This window comes from Mustelus asterias, chromosome 12, assembly GCF_964213995.1.
Source record: "Mustelus asterias chromosome 12, sMusAst1.hap1.1, whole genome shotgun sequence".
Taxonomy (NCBI): Eukaryota; Metazoa; Chordata; class Chondrichthyes; order Carcharhiniformes; family Triakidae; genus Mustelus; species Mustelus asterias.
In genome coordinates, this window is record NC_135812.1 from 80,651,182 (window position 1) to 80,673,006 (window position 21,825).

The 21,825-nt window shown below is 40.3% G+C and overlaps 1 protein-coding gene across 9 annotated transcripts in view; it reads left to right on the top strand.

The window, feature by feature from the left end:
- Positions 1 to 1,074: 1,074 nt before the first annotated feature.
- Positions 1,075 to 21,825, top strand: part of tnrc6c1 (trinucleotide repeat containing adaptor 6C1) — a 175,764-nt gene continuing 155,013 nt past the window's right edge. For 8 of the 9 annotated variants that reach the window (XM_078225501.1, XM_078225506.1, XM_078225503.1 and 5 more), the window contains exons 1-2: positions 1,075 to 1,297; positions 1,581 to 1,628. In XM_078225501.1, the coding sequence (XP_078081627.1) occupies positions 1,293 to 1,297; positions 1,581 to 1,628 (53 nt within the window). In that variant the 5' untranslated portion in view covers positions 1,075 to 1,292. The remainder of the gene's footprint in view (positions 1,298 to 1,580; positions 1,629 to 21,825) is intronic. The other variant, XM_078225505.1, reaches the window with a different exon arrangement.

Genomic DNA, 21,825 nt, shown 5'->3' on the forward strand with positions numbered 1-21,825 from the left:
CCAGAATGATGGTGCGAAACATGCCCCCCTCCCTGTTGTTTTTCTTTTGACAAAATGCCAGAAGATCTGGAGCGAAAACCTGCCTGTGCGGCTGGGGAGAAACACGTCGGTTTTCATTTGGAATCCAAGACATTTGCCAATTTTGTCAAAGGACAAATCTGCCCCTCGTCTATTTGACAAATTCAAGTGCGAGGCGAAGAGCTCTGATGAGAAGAGAATGGGGATGGAAGCTGTATTTTCCAATGACATGTGTGCTGCTGCAGCACAAGGAGGAGTGCCAATTCAGCTGTAATATATTTGATTTTGATTGGGTTATTTCACCAGGTCGAATTAGATGAGCTCTGTACCTATTAAGCAGATGAAGTCGAGCTGTATCAGATCATGTACAATTGACAATTACTGGGTCATTTGTATATGTTGAGGACAGGCTTATTTGTGGTTGGGCTTTTATAGCGGATTGGGTGGACCAGTTACCAGGGCAACCAGGCAGGATCGGAACCTGGTCACGTGGCTCGGAGCGGCCTGGTTGGATCTGGAGTGAATTTGAGGCGGGCCTCCCAGAGAGCGGTGTTTTATTTTCACAAGTTTCATTATTATTTATTTTAAAACATTTTTTCTCCCTCGGCTGGTGGCTGTGTTTTTGTTTTGAGGCGGGCTTCCCCAAAAAGCGATGTGTTTTGTGTTTCACGAGCTATTTATTAATAAACATCAATTTTTCTTCCTCGACTGTTTACCTGGTGGCTTTATTTTCTCTCTCCGCGGTTAACGGGGGGGGGGGGTGGTCTGAATGAAACATCTCCCGCAGCCGGGCGTCTGAACCCGGAGCCGAGCGGAGAACCGTTTTCTTTGAAATTGTTTTTTGGGGGGAGGCGGTGTCGGAGTGGCGATCACGTGACGCACTGGCGCTGGAGCGATAGGTGGGAGCGGTTGCCAAGGCAACGGGGGGGAGGCGGGACGGTTTGGCGCGCGGAAGGGGGGGGGGAGGAGGAGGCTAGGTCGGTGTTTGGTTGTGATCACATGTCAGCCAGACAAGGGTCAGGGGTCGTTTCCTCAGCGCGATTAGCCTTCTCAGTTAGAACAAAATGGCTGCTGCAGCACCGTTACCGACAATTCACTGACGGCGAGAGCGGAGAGAAAGTAGCTCAACTTTTCCCTTCCCTCCCCCCTCCCCTTCCTTCCCCTCTTCCCAACAGCACCACCACTCTACTCTTAACGTTGTTTTTTTTTGTTTCCCCCCCTCCCCTTCCCCTCGCTCTTGGATATTTTCCCCCTTCTATTTGCACTTTAAATTGATGAGGTTTGTAATTGTTGGTGGTGCGGTTGCTAAGGGTGTCTGTGTGTGCGCTGCGCTGTCTAGGGGCTGCTGTTGGTAGGGAGGGAGGCGAGCGACGCTGCTGCTGCTTCCTTTACCCGTGTGTTTGTGTACAACCCGCCGCTGCTTCCCGTCGCCATCCTGACCGCAGCTGTCAGCCGCTCTCTGCGTGTTTTCAGAGTCTTGCCAAATTTATGGGTCTTTAAAAAAAAGGCTTTTCTCTTCTTTCTCTCCCCCCCCCCCCCCCCTTCACCCCTGACCTTTCCAGAGAACCCGAGTTTAAAGCTGCCAAAGAGCCTCAGGAAGAAATTAAAAGGTAAGCCAGATGATTTTGCGTTTTTATGCCTTTTTATTTTTGTAGAGTGGCGCAGGTTCTATCTTGTAGGACAAGGCGGGTTTGAATGTGTAGAGATGGATTGAATTGCAGGATTTAAAAAAAAAAATGTTGGAGCTGTCAGCGGCATGAAATGGCCAAATGCTCTGTGCGCTGGTTTTCAGCCGATCGGTCGGTGGAAGGCAAGCTTCGGTTGGAGTTTAGCCTCCCTTCACAAAGCGGGACCTGAGGATCGTTCAGTCCGCGAGAGTAGGATTTGAAATCGACTGATGGAAAACCGAGCTTTTCGGTCCCTGTGCAATTTAGATCCAATGACAGCAGCACCGCAATGAGATGCGGTAACTTGTTTGTAAATTGACAAGCCACTACAAGGTGGAATTAAAGTCTACAACATTTTTCAGTACTTGTTTCACATTGGAAATGCATTTTATTTCTCCCGTACAGAATGCAATTTACTGAAATGCCTGTACATTCCTAGTAGCTCACGAGTAATTGTATTTATGTTTTTTATGCGTAGTCTTGAGCTTCAGTGTTGACTGGCTTGTGTTGTGGTGCCAAAGCGCTGGCATTTTTGGACCGCTGCCCACGTTTCCCCCCCTCTCCCTCTCCATGCAGTTCTACTGTACTTCATCATCCTGATGACTTCGGATGTGGAATTTGCCTTTGACAACAGCTGCGGTGTAGTGGCTTGTTCCAGCTATGAATGTTTTTTTATTATAATATACATGATTTAAAATATATGCGGCGGATTTTAATCCGTTTTTATTGAGGGTCAAAAGATTTTTACGTTTTTGAAACGTTTACTTATTTGCTTGTAATCTTTGGCGCATACAATTACAAAAAACGTAGTACGGTTAAAATATACATGGATAGGACTTGTCTGTTATGCACCAGAGCTGTTTAGTAGGTGCTACAGAAACATGTATATATTTGAATACTCATCTTTTGATTTTTTTTTAACGCCTTGCATAGAATAGATTATTAAGACGATATTTTTGTGATGTTTGCCGCAACTTGCATTCGGCAACAACGTGCAATTGGCACCAATCAATTTTAGAAACGTCATCGAGATTGCCCTGTGTGGGAAGTGTTCAGGAAATTCCTGCGACCCCCAATTTTGCATTGAGATTGTATAATCCTTATTTTAAAAAATAAACTTTTGCTATATTTTGTAAGTAACATTTAGTAGTAATAGTTGTATGTTTATAATTAAATGTTTTGTGTAATCACCTGCCAAAAATCCAAATAAGCTATTAGGATTTCCTGAAACCAAGTCACTTTCTTACAATAATTTAGTAAACAAAGAGGTTTAAGGAAGTTATTGACTGTTTCCTGTACAGAAATTTAATCAGTGTTTGGTACAAAAACAGTACATGGGCACAAGTCTTCAGAAAAAACAGAGCAAACATGTCACTTTTTTAAATGAAATCTAAAGTTATTTTCCAGAAATTGATCCCCACCGACTTGAATGCACTATAAAACACTTTTTCTGTTCAGGGATTTTGTGTGAATAGAAATTGTGTGTAATATTTTGGTGGATCAGTGAGCAGTTTAGTTGGAATTCGGAATGTTCTAAGTTTAGTGTCCAAGTTGATCTCTCGGGTTGGTTTATTGCAATATGCCTCAAAAACTCTTGAATTATAGAAAGGAAATTTGGCCAGGACTCCAAATTATCATCGCCAGCTGCAGGTGTAGGTTTGGTGATTGAACTTTGATCAAAATTGTTTCCAATACTCACCATTGGGGCAAAAGCAATTGGATGAGATGCAAACAGTAAATGGTGGCTATGCAACTGTAATCCAACAAGGAGTCCCTACCTTAAAAAGATGAAGTAAGCAGAATGTGGCAGATGCAGGAAATCTGAAATATAAACATGTTAGAAATAATCAAGTCAGGCAGCACCTGTAGAGAACTAGAGTTAACATTTTGGGTGAAAGTCCTTTTGTTAGAAAGTTCTGAAGAAAGGGAATTGACCTGAAATGTTAATTGCTTCTCTCCACAGATATAAAATACAATCTAAAATTATAGAACCAGCATTTTGAGTCTCGGATTCGAAACATTGGCTCTATTCTCTCCCGACAGATGCTGTCAGACCTGCTGAGCTTTTCCAGCATTTTCTGTTTTTGTTTCAGATTCCAGCATCTGCAGTATTTTGCTTTAATTTAAAATTGTGTTTAATTAGGCCATACTTGTTGTCATTATTAAAACCAAGCTCTGTGTTATGAAGGTAGCTAAAAGTATTATGATTTTAATGTGTTTGAATTTATTTTTAAAAGTAAATTACCTACCAAGAATTTCCTTTTTATAGTGACACCTTGGGTCTTGGCTGAATCCTTTTCTTTGAAGATAGAGATTTTGCAGTTGAGGACCTTCATGCAGCACATACGGTTTTTAAGAGTTTCTGTAACGCAACAATCCTTGCATTTTGTTAAGTTGTGAGCATAAAATATACCAGTACTTTAAGAATCTGTCCCATTTTGATATTCCGTACATGGTAATGAATACATTGAAAATTTGTGTTTGGCATTCTCCCTTTTGTATCCCATTGACTGGATTAAATTTTAAACCTAGAATATAAGAAATAAGAGCAGAAGGCCATTTGGCCCTTCAAACATGCTCATGACGATTATGGCTAATCTGATTTTAGCCTCAGCCCCACTTTACTGCCTGTTCCTCGTAACACAAGTTCAAAAACATGTCTATCTAAATCTTTAATGTATTAAATTACTTGGTTTCCACAGCTCTGTGGAGTACAGAATTCCAAAGATTAATGACCTTCCGAGAAGAAATTCTTCCTCATCTGTCTTGAATAGGAAACTCCTCATTCTGAAACTCTGTCCCTTAGTTCTAAATCCCCTACAAGGGGAAACATTCTCTCAGCATCTACTTTATAAAGCCCTCTCAGAATCTTTTCTGTTTCACTAAGGTCACCCTTCATTCTCCCAGACTTCACTGAGAATAGGCCCAACTTTCTCAACTTTTTCTCATAACTCCTTCATCCCTGAAATCAACATGGTGAAACTTTGCTGAACTGCCTCCAATGCAAGTACGTCTCTCCTGTGATCAAAATTGTATTGATGTCTGCTCCTATGATACTGTCCAAATCTGATTTGAGTAGAAGTTAATTGAAAAGTTAATGGTAGTACATTGTCCATTATAGATATCAATTCTGGGCAGGAATACATGGATTAACTTGAAAATTAAATACAGTTCAATGAAAATAAGATGGAATTTAAAATACTACAATGGTTAAGTATGAGTTCCAGAGGAAAAATATTTTAAATCTTTTTTGAATTAAAAATGTCAAATGTAAACCCTCTGCATTTGTTCATGAATCAATAATATATGTACAGTTTGAATAAAAATTGAAAATGTGTAAAATGTCATTGTACCTATAGGAATTCAGAGCAATATAAACAATCAATTTTAATAAAAGCAGTCTGGCTCCATCAATGTGTTTGTGCCTTAATTGGTCTGATACAGAACATAAATGAAAGGTGAAGTGGGTACTTGAGTTGGTAATAATTCAAATTTATGAACTAATATCACCAATTAACCATTGCAGGTGTGATATTTTCTATTCAAAGTTTTTGAGAACCTCCCACTATGAAATTCTTGACATTGTTTGGGAAGAGTGAAGGAAGAGAGTTATGTTCTTTATTCCATAGATATGCAGAAAAGATGAATATAAATTACTTTTCTGAATTCGGAGAGGGGACTATGCTGGAGTGAAATGCAGACAGAGTATGTAATTGGAAATTCAGTTCAGGTGGGAATTTGGTGTATGGGGCAGAGAGGTGCTCCTTTTTTTACTTTTTCAGCCTCCAGTGGTTAGTAAGTCCTGCTTTTGTCTCCAAGCTAGGTGAGGCAACCAGTATTACTTTAAATGTGTAAATTATTAACCAAGTTTGGACAGAAATGGCAAGGCTGGTGATGTGCTGTGGCTACAGCATCTGGGTGTCTGTGGCATGCACCACAGTGATGTGGAGATGCTGGTGTTGGACTGGGGTAAGCACAGTAAGAAGTCTCTCAACACCAGGTTAAAGTCCTGTTGGACTTTAACTTGATGTTGTGATGCATCACAAACCCAGGCACTGTATCTGCAGTAATGTCTGTGACTTAGACAACTTTGGCTTGGTGTTGATGAGCTAGAGTCGGAGTAGTGGAAATTGTGGGGTATCAGGAGGGTTACCTGGACACTTGTTCCAGGGGGCAGTCACACCCTTTAAGTTTGGCAGAACTTTAGAGTTGGTCTATCGTCAGAGACAGAAGGGTATGACTGCAAGTAAGGCAGGTTTGGGCAATCAGCCTTTAGTGTAGGAGGGGCCTCAGCCCCTCCCCTGACTTTGTCCAACAAAGTCAGGGGAGGGGCTGAGGCCCCTCCTACACTAAAGGTACGAGGTGCTTGCTATCTGTGTGGATGAGGAGCAGGACTGCAAGGTGGATGACTGGACTGGCCATGGGACCATGGTGAAGAATGCGTTTCAAATAGGGGGAGTGAAGAGAAATGTGGTTGTGATAGAAGACGGTATAGTCAGGGAGAGAGATGCTGTTCTTTGCAGCCATGACAGCAATTTTTGAAGGTTGTGTTGTCTGCCCATTGCCAGGTTTAAGGACATCTCCTCACAGCTGGAGAGGAACTTTGTGTAGGAGGAGGAAGATCCAGTTGTCATGGTCCACATAGAAATCAATGACATAGTGATATTCTGCTAAGCGAATTTGGGGAGTTGGGTCCAAATTAAAAAGCAGACCACCAAAGCTAATCATCTCTACATTGTTACCGCAGCTACATGCCGATTGGCATGGGGTCAAGAGATTAGAGAATCAAATGCAGAACTCAAAGCATGGTGTGGGGGAAAAAGGGTTTCGATTCATGGGGCCAAGGCATCAGTACTCAGGGAAAATAAGGTTTTTATTGGGATAGGCGAGTTAACAGGAAGCAGCGAGTAATGAAAAGCAGTTGCAGGGCAGTAACCAGTGGAGTGCCACAGAGATCAGTGTTCGGACTGTAACTCTTCACAATATATATTGATGATTTGGAGGAAGGAACAGTGTACTGTGGTCAAATTTGTGGATGATATAAAGGTAGGAGGGAAGGCAAAGTGTAAGGAGGATATAAATTGTTAGTGATATTGACTAGTTAAGTGAGTGGACAGAAAACTGGCAAATGGAATTCAGTGTTGGGGAGAATGAGATTGTTCATTTTGGAAGAAACAAGGTGGATTATTATTTAAATGGAGAGAGACTGCCGAAAGCTGCAACACAAAGGAAGTTTAGGGTCCTTGTTCATGAAACCCAGAAAGCTAGCATACAGGTGCAGAAGGTAATAGAAAAAGCAAATTGAATGCTGGTTTTATTTCAAGGGGGCTGAAGTATAAAAATAAAGAGGTATTGCTGCAACTGCACAAGGTACTACTAGTGAAACCACTTTAGAATACTGTGTATGGTTTTAGCCCCCTTTATTTAAGATGAAAGGTATTATCATTGGAGACAGTACAGCGCAGGTTTACTAGGATGATCCTGGCATGGAAGGGTTGCCGCATGAGGAAAGATTAAACAAGTTGGGTTTGTACTCCTTGAAGTTCAGAAGAATCAGAGGTGATATAATTGAAATGTATACGGTTGGCACAGTGGTTAGCACTGCTGTCTCAGTGCCAGGGCCCAAGGTTTAATTCTGGCCTTGGGCTGTGTGGCGTTTACACGTTCTTACCATGTCTGCGTGGGTTTCTTCTGGGTGCTCCAGTTTCTTCCCACAGTCCAAAGATGTGTAGGTTAGGTGGATTAGCCATAATAAATGTGCGGGGTTACAGGGATAGAGCAGGGGGAGGGTGGACCTGGGTAAGATGCTCCTTTTGGCGAATCAGTGCAGACCCTGTAGGGATTCTAAGGTTATAAGATTCTTGGGGATGAGGCAGGGTAAATGTTGGGGGGGATGTTTCCAGAGGGCATAGTCGCAGAATAAGACTATTAAGACAGATTTGAGGAAGAATTTATTCTGAGTGGCGAAACTTTGGAATTCTTTGCCCCAGCAAGCAGTGGAGGCCGAGTCCTTGAAAATTCTTAAGACTGAGATTGATAAGTTTTTAATCAGTAGGGGAATTAAGGGTTACGGAGATAAGGCAGGAAAGTGGACTTAAGTGAGTGTTAGATCAGCCATGATCTTATTAAATGGTGGAGCAGGCTCTAAGGGCTGAATTGTCTACTCCTGTTCCTATTTCTTATGGTGGATGTGCTAACTCTGATTTTCCAAATTCCTTGGATTCGAAAATGATCCCATTAGATTGGAAGTTGGCAAATGTTACACTGCTTTCAAAAAAGGAAGAGGAACAGCTAGTCTAACATCAGTTGTTGGAGAAATGCTGGAATCTATTTGTAAGGAAGTTCCATGTGTTCAGGATGCTAATTTTTCTGTTGTTTAGAATATTACTAGGCAAAACTGTTTGTAGTTGCTTGCTAGTATAGAGGTAGAGTATTACTGAAAAATGAAGCTTTTTGTCTTGCACTCATAAGGACACACGCAAGAAAATATAGCTTCAGAGGGAGCAACCATTTATCATGTATTAGGAAAAATGCTGATTAGTTGACAAGTGGATTCTGATTGAGGAGTTCCCATGGGGAATGCACCAGGGAACTTTGTCCCCCAAACTTTTCTTTTATTGAAAAAGGTGCAATACCTGGACATGCGCTTTCTGTTTGGACGGAACAGAACTCCCTGCTTCTAGCACTGTTAAGTAAACCACATTGCAAGCCAGACTGATAATCTTAAATAGGTTGAGCCAAAGCAAAGTCAAATCAACAAGGCGTTATGTCCACAATTGAGTAATGTGGTATATGAATTTCAGCTGTTCGTAACAGGCAGAGAGTACTGATTATATTCAACCTGTCTGTGCTTGCAAAACTCAGAACATAGTGTCCAATATTAAATGTGATTCTGCAATTGAACAACACTTACTGAACAATCTGATTGTGCTAAGAATTACACTATCAATAAAGATTGCTCCACTGCAAGATTACCTGTTTACCTTCTAGATCTAGTTTGGTATATATAGAGAATGCACAGTGGGATGCCAACTTTTACTGTTAGGTTACTCCATGTAAGACTTCCTGAGTTAGTGTTTATCTCACTTACATGTAATTAAGTTGATTTTTACTTTTTTTATTAATCAATTTATTCATGGAATGTGGACATCACTGGCTAAGTGACCATTTACTTCCCATCCTTAATTCCTCTTGAGAGATGGTGGTGAACTGCAGCCTTGAAGCGTTGCGGCCTATGGAGTAGGTACATCCACAGTGCTGTTAGGGAGGGGTTCCAGGATTTTGACCTAGTGACAGTGAAGGAATGACAATATAATTCCATGATGTGGAGATGCTAGTGTTGGACTGGGGTGGGCACAGTAAGAAGTGAAGGAGCAGCGCTCCGAAAGCTCGTGATTCCAAATAAATCTGTTGAACTTTAACCTGGTGTTGTGAGACTTCGTAATATAATTCCAAGTCAAGATGGTTTGTGGCTTGCAGGGGCACATCCAGGAGGTGATACTCCCATGTGTCTTCTGCCCTTGTCCTAATAGATAGTAGTTATCATGGGTTTGGAAGGTGCTGCCCAAGGAGGCTTGGTGAGTTCCTGCAGTGCGTCTTGTAGATGGTACAGTGTTGTGTCTGTGGTGGAGGAAGTGAATTTTTGTGGATGGCATGCAAATCAAGCAGGCTGCTGTGTCCGGGATGGTGTTGAGCTCCTTGAATGTTGTTGGAGATGCATTCGTCCAGGCAAGTGGAGAGTATTCCATCACACTCCTGACTTGTGCTTGATGGTAATGCCATTGAATGTCAAGGGGTGAAATGTATCCATATAGAGCAAGGTTTAAGGCTATAATTAGTTGTCACTATAGACGATTGCACACATTTTAGGGCATTGATTTAACAAAATTCTTTACAGCCCAGCCTAAAATTAGATTCTCCAGAGTTTCTATTTTTTTTGTAGCTTATAACACTTGTTAACTTGTTCAGTAGGTATACTGCAGCTAACTAAAATCAGTAAAATTGCAACATAAGTCTTTTCACCAAGCTATTTACCGAAAGGTTATCATGTAGCAGACTGAAACAATCAGGGAAAATAATCACCTCTGCCACTGAAAGTGGGCAGAGTTAATGTTTTCACACATCAGTCTCTCTGTGAACAATGCAACTTAAAATATAATGGCCTATTTCGGTGAAACTAGATACAGAGGCCTAAGAACGAACTGATAAGCTTTTGGCTAAGATGCGGAACTGGATCCTGACTTTTAGAATTTTGTGGATTGTCTCGGCTGCTGCTGTGATATTTGTCAGAGGTCAAAATGTGAACAGAATTTTTGGATCATGTTGTTGGATGTAGATTGATTTGTAGGGAGATAGAAGTTCTCGATAAAGCAATTTATTTTTTTCAGCTTTGTATTAAGTAGGATCAACCTGGCAGGGAAAATCTTCAGGTGAGAGCCGTGCAATTAATTGTAACATTGAGTTAACACATTGTGGGGAGGTAGGTAATGTGTTCATTGTTGTTTTTGCTTGTTCTGGATATGAATAGCTAAGTTAGAGTATTTTTCATTATGTATTTATTTGCTGTCTGTTGTATTAAATATTTGGGCCCAATCTGCCAGTTCAAGGGGACGTCAGAGATCTTCAGACGACTTGGTCTTTTGGCTAACTTTCATCCCTAAACCAATGGCACCAAATGAAGCAAACAAATTGTCATGCCGTAAGCGTTCTTGGGATTTCAACTGCAGGCATGAATGTTTTTGAACACAAAAGTAATTGGAAGCATTTTAGGATATGTCAAAGGCATACAAGATCATAAGAAATGGGTACAGGAGAATGCCACTCAGCCCGTCGAGCCTGCTCTGCCATTCACTAAGATCATAGTTTTCTTTCCTGTTCCCCATTACCTTTTGAGTTCTTTGTCAACCAAAAACCTGCCTAATTACTCAGCCTTGTATATGTGCAACCTCCGTTGCTGTTTGGGGAAGAGAATAAGCCCATTTGATTTGATGTAGTGCGGTCTAATGTCTCAAAATGTCTGAGATTCAATTCGGCACGAGACCACAACCAAGTCAGAGGAGAGGTGACAAAAAGTGTCGTTCACTAGGCAGGTTTTATAGAGGATTTTCCGGTTGCTGATGAAGGAATTTAGGAAGAGACTTGGAGTCAACTGGTAAGGTGGCTGAAGGCTTTGCCCTAATGTTAGGATTGAGGGAATTCTGAGTCAATCAGGGTTGTATGAGCAGGGACGAGTCCACTTGAACATAAACTAAAGTTCACACTGCATAAGTCTGGATTGCAAAAACCTTGCTTTAATTATGAACAAAAATGGAAGCTGTTGACCTAGTTTTCAATTCACAGCTGTTTTTGTTGATCTGAAGATGTGGGTAGGGCTAGTGAGGTTATGTTTGTTGCCCATTTCTATTCACCCCACGAATATGGTGCAAGGCTGTCTTTTTTTGTCCTTGTGATGATGCTAGTCCACAAATACTTGGTAGAAAATTTCAATAATTTGACTTGGCACCAGTATTTTTTGTGGTAATGTATTGTTTGAAAATATATGGTCTCCAATTTGGCCACTTCTCTGCAATTGCTGTCTTCAGACACGGTAAATTCTTGCGGAGGTGGAATGGTAAATGTGGCATATGGCCTCTATTGAGATGTCAACTTTTCTGCCCTTGAGTTATCTATCCCTTGTTCAGTTTCCATCACAGTTGGCACTATATCATGTCGCTATAATTGGTTCAGTATTGTATGTTGGTTTGGCATAGATTGTAGCACTCTTAGTTGTGTGTCAGAACATTGATGTACTGGTGTGGAGTTCAAAGTCAGTGGCTGGAACCCGACCATGGCACGGAATTGGCGTGGGCGAGGGTCTGACAACAGAAATCACCGTTGACCTCAGGTGAGAATTTCCTGTCTCGTCCGAGCGAGGTCGTAAAATCCCGCCCATTGTCTCACCTGCTACACAAACGTGGCTTTCAACTAACACTAAGATGTTTGTTTATTTCATTGTCATTTGTTGCTGACTTGTGTCTATGCAAATATTTCATCCTCAAGATAATTCATTATGTTGAGGTATTTGTGTTAAGTCATTAATATATTATTTTGAAATATAAAATAGTGTGCTGAAAATTAAACCCTTTATCTGCTTAGTGAATGGGTGCTAATATCTATCAGATCACAATTATGATTGTTTACTGAGTTTAATTGGAATTAGCTTTATTTATGTGCTAATTATAGGTTTTAACATTTCATGCTATGACTCACTTTTTCTTCTGGAAGTTATCTAGTAATGAAAACTACCTCTGTCACATCACTTCAGGATGAAAGGGGGTTTAAAGTATAAATCTAATAATTATGCGTACAGCAACTATTATTTGAGAGCCATTATAGAATAGTTTAAAATTGGAACACTTGCTGCATGATGAATGTTTAAGAACATAAATAGGAGTAGGCCATTTGAACCTGACCACCTCCCATAAGATCATGAGTGATCTAATTGTGGCAATAAACTTCAATTTTCTGCATGTCCCCCATAAGTCCTTGACTCCCCTGTTATCAAAAATCTGTCCAACTCAGCCTTTAATATATTCAATGACCCAGCCTCCACTGCTCGCTGAGGAAAAGAATTGTACACACTAGTTGAGAGAAGAAATTCTGGGAAGAAATTCTTTGCTATCCTCATCTTAAATGGGATACCCCTTATTTTAAAATGTGCCCCTTAGTTCTAGATCTCCCCACCAGAAGAAACATTCTGTCAGCATCTACCTTGTCAAGCCCCCTAAAAATCTTTTACGTTTCAATAAGATCCCCTCTCTTCTAAACTCTAAATGAGTATAGACTAAGCTGCACAACTTTTCCTCAAGTCAAACTCCTCATTGTGTGTGACTCATGAAGGGAATAGTGTATATGGGAAGTGTCTTGTTTTTTTCTTCTTTGTTTTTGCCTTCAACCTTTTTGAATAGATGTAGATCAGATGCAAATGTAGGTATAAAACCCTTTTGTTAATTTTTCATGCTTTATTTTGTATCTTATATGGCCTAGGACCAGAAAAATCCCTAAATTTGGCACATGACTGGTCCCAAGCTTCTTGGCTATGGGGTCCAATACCTGTATTCACTGGAGAAAAAAATTCAGACCTCTTGAATAGCTCCTGGAAAGAGAGATTTTTGTCAGCCTTTCCTTTTTTAGCAATCCTTATTTACAAGCTTGGATGGAGGATGCAATGGTAATTCTTTCCAAGATCGTTAAAGTTACAGAAAAGCTCAGAAGAAGGCTAATTTCATTGTTCCTTTCTAATTCTCGTCAACTTTGATCTCGCTTCCCATTCCTTGTGTATTTGAAAGGTAAAAGTTGATGGATCACACTACCTTTTAAATGATAAAGTTCTACTCCAATAGCTGGCTGTAATGAAGCATTCCATGCCTCAAAACACCTGTGGAAAAATAACTCTGTTAACCTGTTAATTTTATTTTTCTCCTGTCTTTATGCCTTTTTTTTCCTAATTCACCATTTGCTTTCTTGGTGACTAACTTATATTGATGACCTTCTTCCCTGCAAGTAGAAACACTTTCTGTCTGCCATGTGACAGCCTTTTAAAGACCTCTATTCGATCATCCCCAGTCTTTTTTAAGTGTTTGTTCTTTTCTGCTGTATTCTACCTATTTCAAGAAAGGATGAGCAGGTTGTGTCTCTCTTCACATGCAAAACTCCATCTTGTACAAATTCAAAATATTCCCATTTTTAAAAAAAGCTGCCCCTGTGTGAAACCTAAAATTTCTTCCTTGTAATTTTTGTTTTCTACTTGTGTTCCCGTCACTTTGAAGATCAGTATCTGCACCTCCAGATCTCTCTGATGCTGCACTGCTTTGTCATATTTAATTGTATATTCCTTTTCACTATTCTGTTTCTCAAATTGCACAGATTCACATTTCTCTGAATGGCATCTGTCACCTATGCGCCCACTCCAACATATATTCTGTACATTCCTCCTTACAGTTCGCCTGGTCTTAATTCGACACAAAGAATGATATAACCAAGAAAGTTCCAGGAAAGATTCTTGAGGCATATTAATTTCCATATCCTACCAATCTTCAAAACTTTAATTTGTCCCTACTTTATTATCCTTGCACTTGACTCTTTCCACTTGCACCTCCTCCTCCTTCTCCTCCTCTTTCTTTCTCTCTCTCTCTCTCTCTCTCTCTCTTTCCTCCCCCTCCTCCCAGACTGTCAAACAAACACTGACTCCTTTCCCTTTTAAGATATGTGCTTTAACTCTTGTAGTGAATCTTTAACATGTTATCTTTGTGCATGCAGTGATGTTGGTCGCTTCTGTAAACCATTTAAGCATCTTGTATTTAGGACCTAGTGTTTGACTGTAATAGCATAATTGCAGAATGTACTGGATTGGAAATGGTTAATCATGTCTTTCGCAAGTGTCAACATGCATGCTTGTGTAAGTTTTTGAAGGTAAATTGAGAAAATATTTGGTGAAGTAGCATGAAGTTCCATATACATGTGAATGTACAAAGCAATAGTTCTGATCAGGCACACTTGTCTTTATAGAGCAACACAAAGTAGTGAACACATTAACTTCTAAAAAGTAAAGTTGCCATAGTCCCAGATTAACATAGGCTGCTGGGGCTCCCCTTTTGAGGGGGAGAACTGACTGGTGGTGATTTAACCTGAGAATCACCACACCTCAGGCGAGGGGCAAGGTTGAGAAGGCGGGCTTCCATGTGTTAGCTACATGCTGATTATCTTGCTCAACTTCCTCCTATGTACTAATCTCCTTGTGTTCACAATAAAGGATAGAATCTGTGCTAGACAACTCCTGCTTGAGGACCTGGGTCTGAGCACTTCCCAACACACTGGAAATAAGACATTTATTGATTTATCCAGACAAGTTAAGAAATTTCTTATTGTTTCTGGACTTTGAGTAAACTGTTTCAATTCCTAATTCATTAACATTTTAACCATTTCTTTCTCGATTGTAGGAACAGTACCGTGTTAAATTGTCTCAAATGGTTTCCTTCGCGATACATAATGAAAATATATCACTTTTTGGTGATGCTCAAATGATGTGAAGTTCAGCTATTGAACGGAATGCTAGCAAATAAATAGTTAATACAGGCTTTTGTGGGTTCCTTTGTCAAAAGTTGCAAAGGAGAACACTGCTTCTGTACTGACTTGTTGGGGATGTTTGAGACATGGGTGACTGTTTGGTAAAAGTAGCAGTCTTCCTTGATTTCTGTTGTAATCAGAAGATGACTTGTTGAAATACATTCACCTAATAGGTGTAAGTGCTCTATGTATCCAGTACAAGGTATCACATTGTCAGAATTTAGAAGCTAAATTATGGCCATACTTAACTATTGTTTGCACGGCTGAATAACTCACTTTCTTTCCTTGGGTCCCAACCGTTAACAACAACATGAAGAAACTCAGCACACCTAACAACAGCATAAAGAAACTCATCAACTCAGCACTACTGACAACACGAAGAAACTCAACAACTCAGCACTCCAAAAGCTAAGAGTTTCACTAAATGTGAAAAGCCTCGTGTGAAAGGCAAGTTTAACCAGATCCAAAGTTCAATGTTAAATACAGCTTTGGAGTGCTGAGTTGATTAGTTTCTTCATGCTGTTGCCAATGGTTGGGACCCATGGAAAGAAAGTGAGTGATCCAGCCATGCCAACTGTGAGTATGAGATTCTGCTTGCTCCGAACACTACTAATCACGTGCAGAGCTATTTGATAGACTGCCTATTTAAAGCTGTGAGTAATCTTCACTTCTAATCTGTCTCTGGTCACTACTATAGGTGATATTCACCCATTAGTACACTTTGGCGGTCATGCACTGAATTTCCTTGTAATGCTGCCTTTCTAAATAACTGTCCATTAATGTTTTTCTACTCAGCTGGTAACTGACTATAATTATGCATGTCCTGTGGTCTGGCTCTTTCCTTAACTTTTGGTAAGAAAGAGACAATTGACTCAGTAGCAGGAGAGTAACCTAATCAAGAGATAGAAAATTCATTTTGATCCAAACTGGTTAGTTGAAGTCAGTTAGATAAGCTGACTCTGGAATTATTAATCCCCAAACCAAAGTTTGAATGTAAAACTCCAATTGCTTCCTAAGTAAGAGGGAATTAAAGATCTGTCTGTTTCCTCAGCATATATTTGTCAACTTATCTAACCCAACTTTCTTATGCTTTTTTCAAACTTGAGTGATTTTGCTTTGTTTTAGAAACCTGCAATCTAATTTGCCAAACCCTTATTAGTTGAAAAGATGATCAAGAATATTGATATGTGAAAAGCATCTCGTCAGATCCTTCCAGAAATCTATACGTACAGCATCGATACTTCATCTATATAGTGCATTTTGCTCTGAAAAGATCCAGTCAAATCTGACATAACCTTGATGATCCTGGTATCTTTCCAAGTGTTCACTAACTTTATGCTGTATTATATTCACTAGGAGTTTGCCCGCAACTGAACTGTAATATCCTGACATTTTTTGCACGTTTACATTTGCCATCTCCTATTCCTTTAGTACAATTCCATTTTCATTGGAAGTTATGAGCACTCGGCTCTATCCAGACTAACAACATTGGGTATTGTGGGCTGGTAATACCTGGGATTGGTTAGTAGTGCCATGAGACAAATTCATTCGGGTTTCTTGGTGAATTGATCTGCTCGTCCTAACTGCAGGAAGATCTTTCTGAATCCCATATAGGAAAGCTTATTGATCCAGTTGAAAGTCAAATTCAGTGCATGACCCATTGGATACTTTCTGGACAACATTGCTCCCTAATAAAACAGCAATGATTTAATGACCTCGTTCTCTCTCCTAAACCGAGTCTAGCTCATTCTGGTGCTTGAATCCCAGTCAATAAACACCTAAAGTTTTAAATTCTCATTTGTGACCATGTCACTTGCTATCTCTACAACATACTTTAGCCCTGCAACCCTTCTGGAATTCTGTATTTCTCCATCTCTAGCCTCTTGTACATCCTCCAATTCCGATCATCCCAGCATTGAACAGTATATGTCTGAGTTTCCGAAATGTGTCCTGATGAGCAATGCTCTCTCAAAGTGTACTTTGTTCCCATAATGTTGAATGGAAATGCCAAGAACACTACTACAATCTTCAGACATGTAATCATTGCTGTCAGATGCTATTGACTGAGGGCCATAGAATTAGCTATTGCTATGCAATGCAACCATTATCAGTTTGTGGGTGTATCATGAGAGAATATCAAAGGTATTTGTGTGGGGTGTTAGGGGCGGGGGGGGGGGGGGGAGCATAAATGTTCTAACTCTTAAGCCTTTGGGTTGCATCGGTGTGTAGCTGCATAAACTAATTTGAACCATTTTAAAAAATCCTAGCTTTAGCTTGTATCAGTATGGAAAATTAGTGACTTAATTTCTTATGGGTCCCCATAATTGTTCTCGCATACCTTACCATCTAACTCATACAAAGGTAGTTTCTGGCTTCCATTGTGAAGCAACAAGAGCAAGATTTTATTCACCTCAAACTTTCATTGTTCCCACAATTATAATATGGTTGATACTTGTGGGCATTTGCCTGTTGCAGGTACAGTTTGAAAAATGTTTGGTTCTGTTTTCGTAGAGGACCTTGGGAAAGAGGATGGATCATAAAATGCATCTCCTTATGTTGCTTTCTAAACAGGAATCACCAGGAACAGTTAACACATCTTATTTAAAGGCTGGTACATCACGCACAAGATAGTCTGTTGAGGCTTTACCCGCTTTTTGTGATTTATAATGATGGTGAAACTGTTAGTGCTCACTACCATTACAACTATGCAAGGGCAGAAACCTCTGGTGTTCGTACACGTGCAGTTACTTGCGGAAATCTGCTGTCAGTGATCTGTTGAATTTCCAAGATTTGACATGAGCTTCTACTTATGTTGTTAATCTCACTAAAAATCCTGGAAAAAGTTATGCCTTGTTGAATGAAGTGTAACTGCACTAAGATTGTGTCGCAGTAACTATGACTTTCTGGCTGCGAAACAAATTTTTATATTTGTGTAATGTCAAATTCTTCCATTATGATTTTTAAAAACCTGTGAAAATCCTCCAGCCCCCACACTCCGGTGCCTGTATGGGTGCATTGAGGGAGAATTTAGCATGGCCAATGCACCTAACCAGCTAGTCTTTCGGATTGTAGGAGGAAACTAGAGCACCCGGAGGAAACCCACGCAGACGCGGGGAGAACATGCAGATTCCGCACAGATAGTGACCCAAGCCGGGAATCGAACCTGGGTCGCTGGTGCTGTAAGGCAGCAGTGCTAATCACTGTGCCATCATGCTGCCCTGTCCCAATCTTTAATCATTTTGGAGAGGAACAGGAGCCACCAAGAACAGTTAACATGTCTTTAGGCTAGTACATCACGCACAAGATAGCCTAAAAAAGTGAAGGATAATAAACTTTTACTTTCTGCTTTATTGTCTGAGAATTTTTCAATGTAAACAAAAAGGGGCTGCATTTATATGGTACCTTTCATGACCTGAGGACATCTTAAAGCATGTTACAGCGACTACATACATGTGAAATGCAGTCACTGTTATAACATAGGATGCGCAATCATACAAATTAGGAGCAGAAGTAGGCCACTGAGCCCTTTCAGCCTGTTCTCCCTTTCGATAAGATCATATCTGATCTGATTGTAACTTCAACTGTACATTCTTGCTCACACTGACTAACTTTTCATCCCCATGCTTATCAAGAATCTATCTTCTTCCACCTTGAAAATGTTCAACAACTCTGCTTCCACCGTCTTTTGAGGCAGAGTTGCAAAAGTTCACTACCCTCAGAAAAAATATTCTCCTCACCTCAGTCTTTTTACCCATTATTTTTAAATAATCTCTAGTTCGAGATTCACCCATGAGAGGAAACATCATTTCCATATCCAACCTGTCAAGTCCCCTCAGGATCTTAGATGTTTCAATCAAACCACTTCTTATTCTTCCAAAATGCAATGGTTACACGTCTAGCTTGTACAACCTTTCCTTATAAAACTACCCAAAAATGTGTAGGTTAGGTGGATTGGCCATGCTAACTTGCCTCTTGGTGTCCCAAGTTGTGTAGATTAAGGGGATTAGTGGGGTAAGTGCGTGGGGTTACATGGGTAGGGTGGGGTCTCCTCCGGGTAAGATGCTTTGTTGGAGGGTTGATGCAGACTTGATGGGCTCAATGCCCTCATTCTGCACTGTACGGGTTGTAAGTTGCTCATTCAAGTTTTTAATCTCATAAATGTTTGCTGAAATGCTTCGTGTGTTACATCCTTGCTTAAATAAGGAGACCTAATGCTCGACAGTGCTCCATCTCTGAGCTATGCAATCTCACAATTTAGATATATTTTTCATTCTTCCTGCCAAAATGGGCAATTTCACATACTCTATTAGCTAGAGCTTTGCCCATTCACTTAACCTACCTTTGTAGTCTCCTTATGTCTGCTTCACAACTTACTTTCCAACCTATCTTTCTACCATCAGCAAATGTAGCAACAAAGTGTTCCAAGTCACTTATATAAATTGTAAAAGGTTGAGGGCCCAGCACTGATCCACAGCACATTGACAGCAAATTCCTTTGAAAAGTTGAGAGATAATGACCAGATAAACTATTGTTCGTAATGTGGATTAAGGGATAAATATTGGCCAGGACACTTGCCCCCAGCCTTCAAAATAATGCTTTGGGATCTTTTACACCCACCTGAGAGGGCAGATGCAACCTTGGTTTAACATTACATCAAAAAACAGCACTTGTGACAGTGTAGCACTGGAGTGTCAGATTTAATTTCTCTGCTCAAGTCCTGGAGCGGGACTTTAACCCACAACTTCCTAATTCCATCGGTGGTGCTACCAACTGAGTTACAGTTGACACAGCTAATGTGATTGGCTATTTGACTTCATAGCATCATAGAATCCCTACAGTGCAGAACGAGGTCATTCGGCCCATCAAATCTACACCGGCTTGCTGATGACATTACTATTGCTGGATGCCACAGATTCCCTTTGACTGATACCAGAGTGAAATGAGTGACAGAAAAGTGCAGAGCTCAAGAGTGAGTGCTGTTAGTTTGTGCAGGTTGAACTTTATTCACAGAGCAAGAAGAATCTGTTATTTCTTCAAATTTTCAAACACAAAATCCTGAAAATTTCAATGTTAAAAGGAAGGTAGAGGTGAAAATGTAGACTGAGTATTTTGGACATTCTCATTGTTCTTCGATCCACTTAAGATCTTGGACATGGAGCAAATCGTATCTGTTGGGGATCGGGTATCTTTGTACAGTACATTTTGCAGATGATTGAAGGGACCAGTTATGAAGGGCAGGTTCTGCCACAAGCACTGCATATGTGGTGATCAGGTGTCATTGTGGGTTTTTAGTGTTGGCACCTGTTGCCAAGGCACACAGATTAGAAAATATTTTTCTCCTTGTAGTGGTATACAATTGCAATAGAGTACTTAGCAACATGTTCATTACATGTTGCAGCCTTCTGCCATTTTAACTTTTGGGTATTTAAAAGTGTATGAGACATTCATCACAAGTGGATGAAGGCCGAATGAATATGCTAAAGTCAAGGCCTTGTGGTAGATTTCTACCTTGTGGTAGAATCTGATGTAATTTTAATATAGGTCGCAAAAGTAAAAATGGCAGGGTCAAACACGCCAATGAAACCTGGTAGCAAATGACCTGATGAGGCCTTGGAACTTAGATACTTAATTTTGAGGCTGGAGTGCACCTTATGTCTCAAAGGAAATTGGGCATTGTGCACTTTGGCTTTCCCCTCCAAACTGTCCCTTGACCATTTCCCTTTGTGCTAAAGAATGTTCTCTTGAGTCCCTGGTTGTGACTTTGCACTGTTTGCGGTCCTGTTTTCAACCATCTGTCACCGAGTGATTTGTGCAGGATTAGAGCAACAATCTGTCATTCAAGTTGTTTGCCACTCACCCTGGTGCCACATGCCCAAGATAAAATGAAGAGTGTTATCATCAAATACAGGCCAGATATCACATGTAAATATTCTGACCTACCAACATGCATTAGCCCAACCTCGGGGACACCAAGCTGTCGCTGAGATTGTCCAGTCGTGTCAAATAGAACAATTTTGTACTGCACTCAACGCATTCTGCATAGAAACCTTCTTGCCAGCCGAGCAGGCTTTCAGCCCATCAGTGGGGGTTGGATTGAACGCAGATGCAGGATGTGAAGGGCCACTGTCTGATCTACCATGTCTCCTTGGTTCCTCCTTTACTTTTTAAAAGGGCTGAATTTTATTAACTTGAAGTGCATTGTTTGAACTAACATGCACTGCCTCGAGTTACTAATTAACCTATCCAGTGAGTCACTCTCATTTTGTCTGCTGATTAAATATTTATGAGGGCATTGCAATACCATTGCATTGACATGGTAAAGGTGTACTGAGTTAATACAGACGCTTGTACTTCTAATATTCCATTGAATGGCTATTTCTAAAAGCTTTAGAAAAGAAAAGCATTTGCCATATATGTTTCTCAGAAAAAATCATTGATAGTATTGCATTACTGAAACCCCCTAACCTCCCTCTTAATTTACTTAATCTTGTTTCTTAATTCTTACTTTATTATTTCTCTTCACATCCTTACTTAATCGCATTGAATTCTGGTGCCTTTCTGCTCATAAGACTTTATTGGAATGAAATGTAATTTCAACTTCTCTAGCTGATTCTTAAATTTGTAAGCCTGTTTTTCTATTTAGACTTGAATAGTTTTTAACTTGGATGAAATTAAATTAGTTGAAACTTGGCTTAATTGGTTGTGCTTTTGCCTCTGGGTCAGAAAATTCTAGATTCAAGAACCTAATGATTTGAGCATAAAATCAAGGTTGACACTCCAGGACAATACTGAGGGAGGGCTGCACTGTTTGAGATGCTGTCTTTCAAATGTCACTGAATCCCAGATGCTTCCTGCTTGCCTTATTTAGTGGCTCATTTTCCAAGATTAGGCCCAGATAGCTTTTAATTTTGTCTGTTCAAACTGGGTCAAACAGTCCTATGGTACTTTTCTTAAAATGTCCTTAATTTCTTTCTCATGTCATTGTGTGCTCTCATGATCGCTGTCCTGAGCTTCAGTTCTGATGTTGCCTGACGTC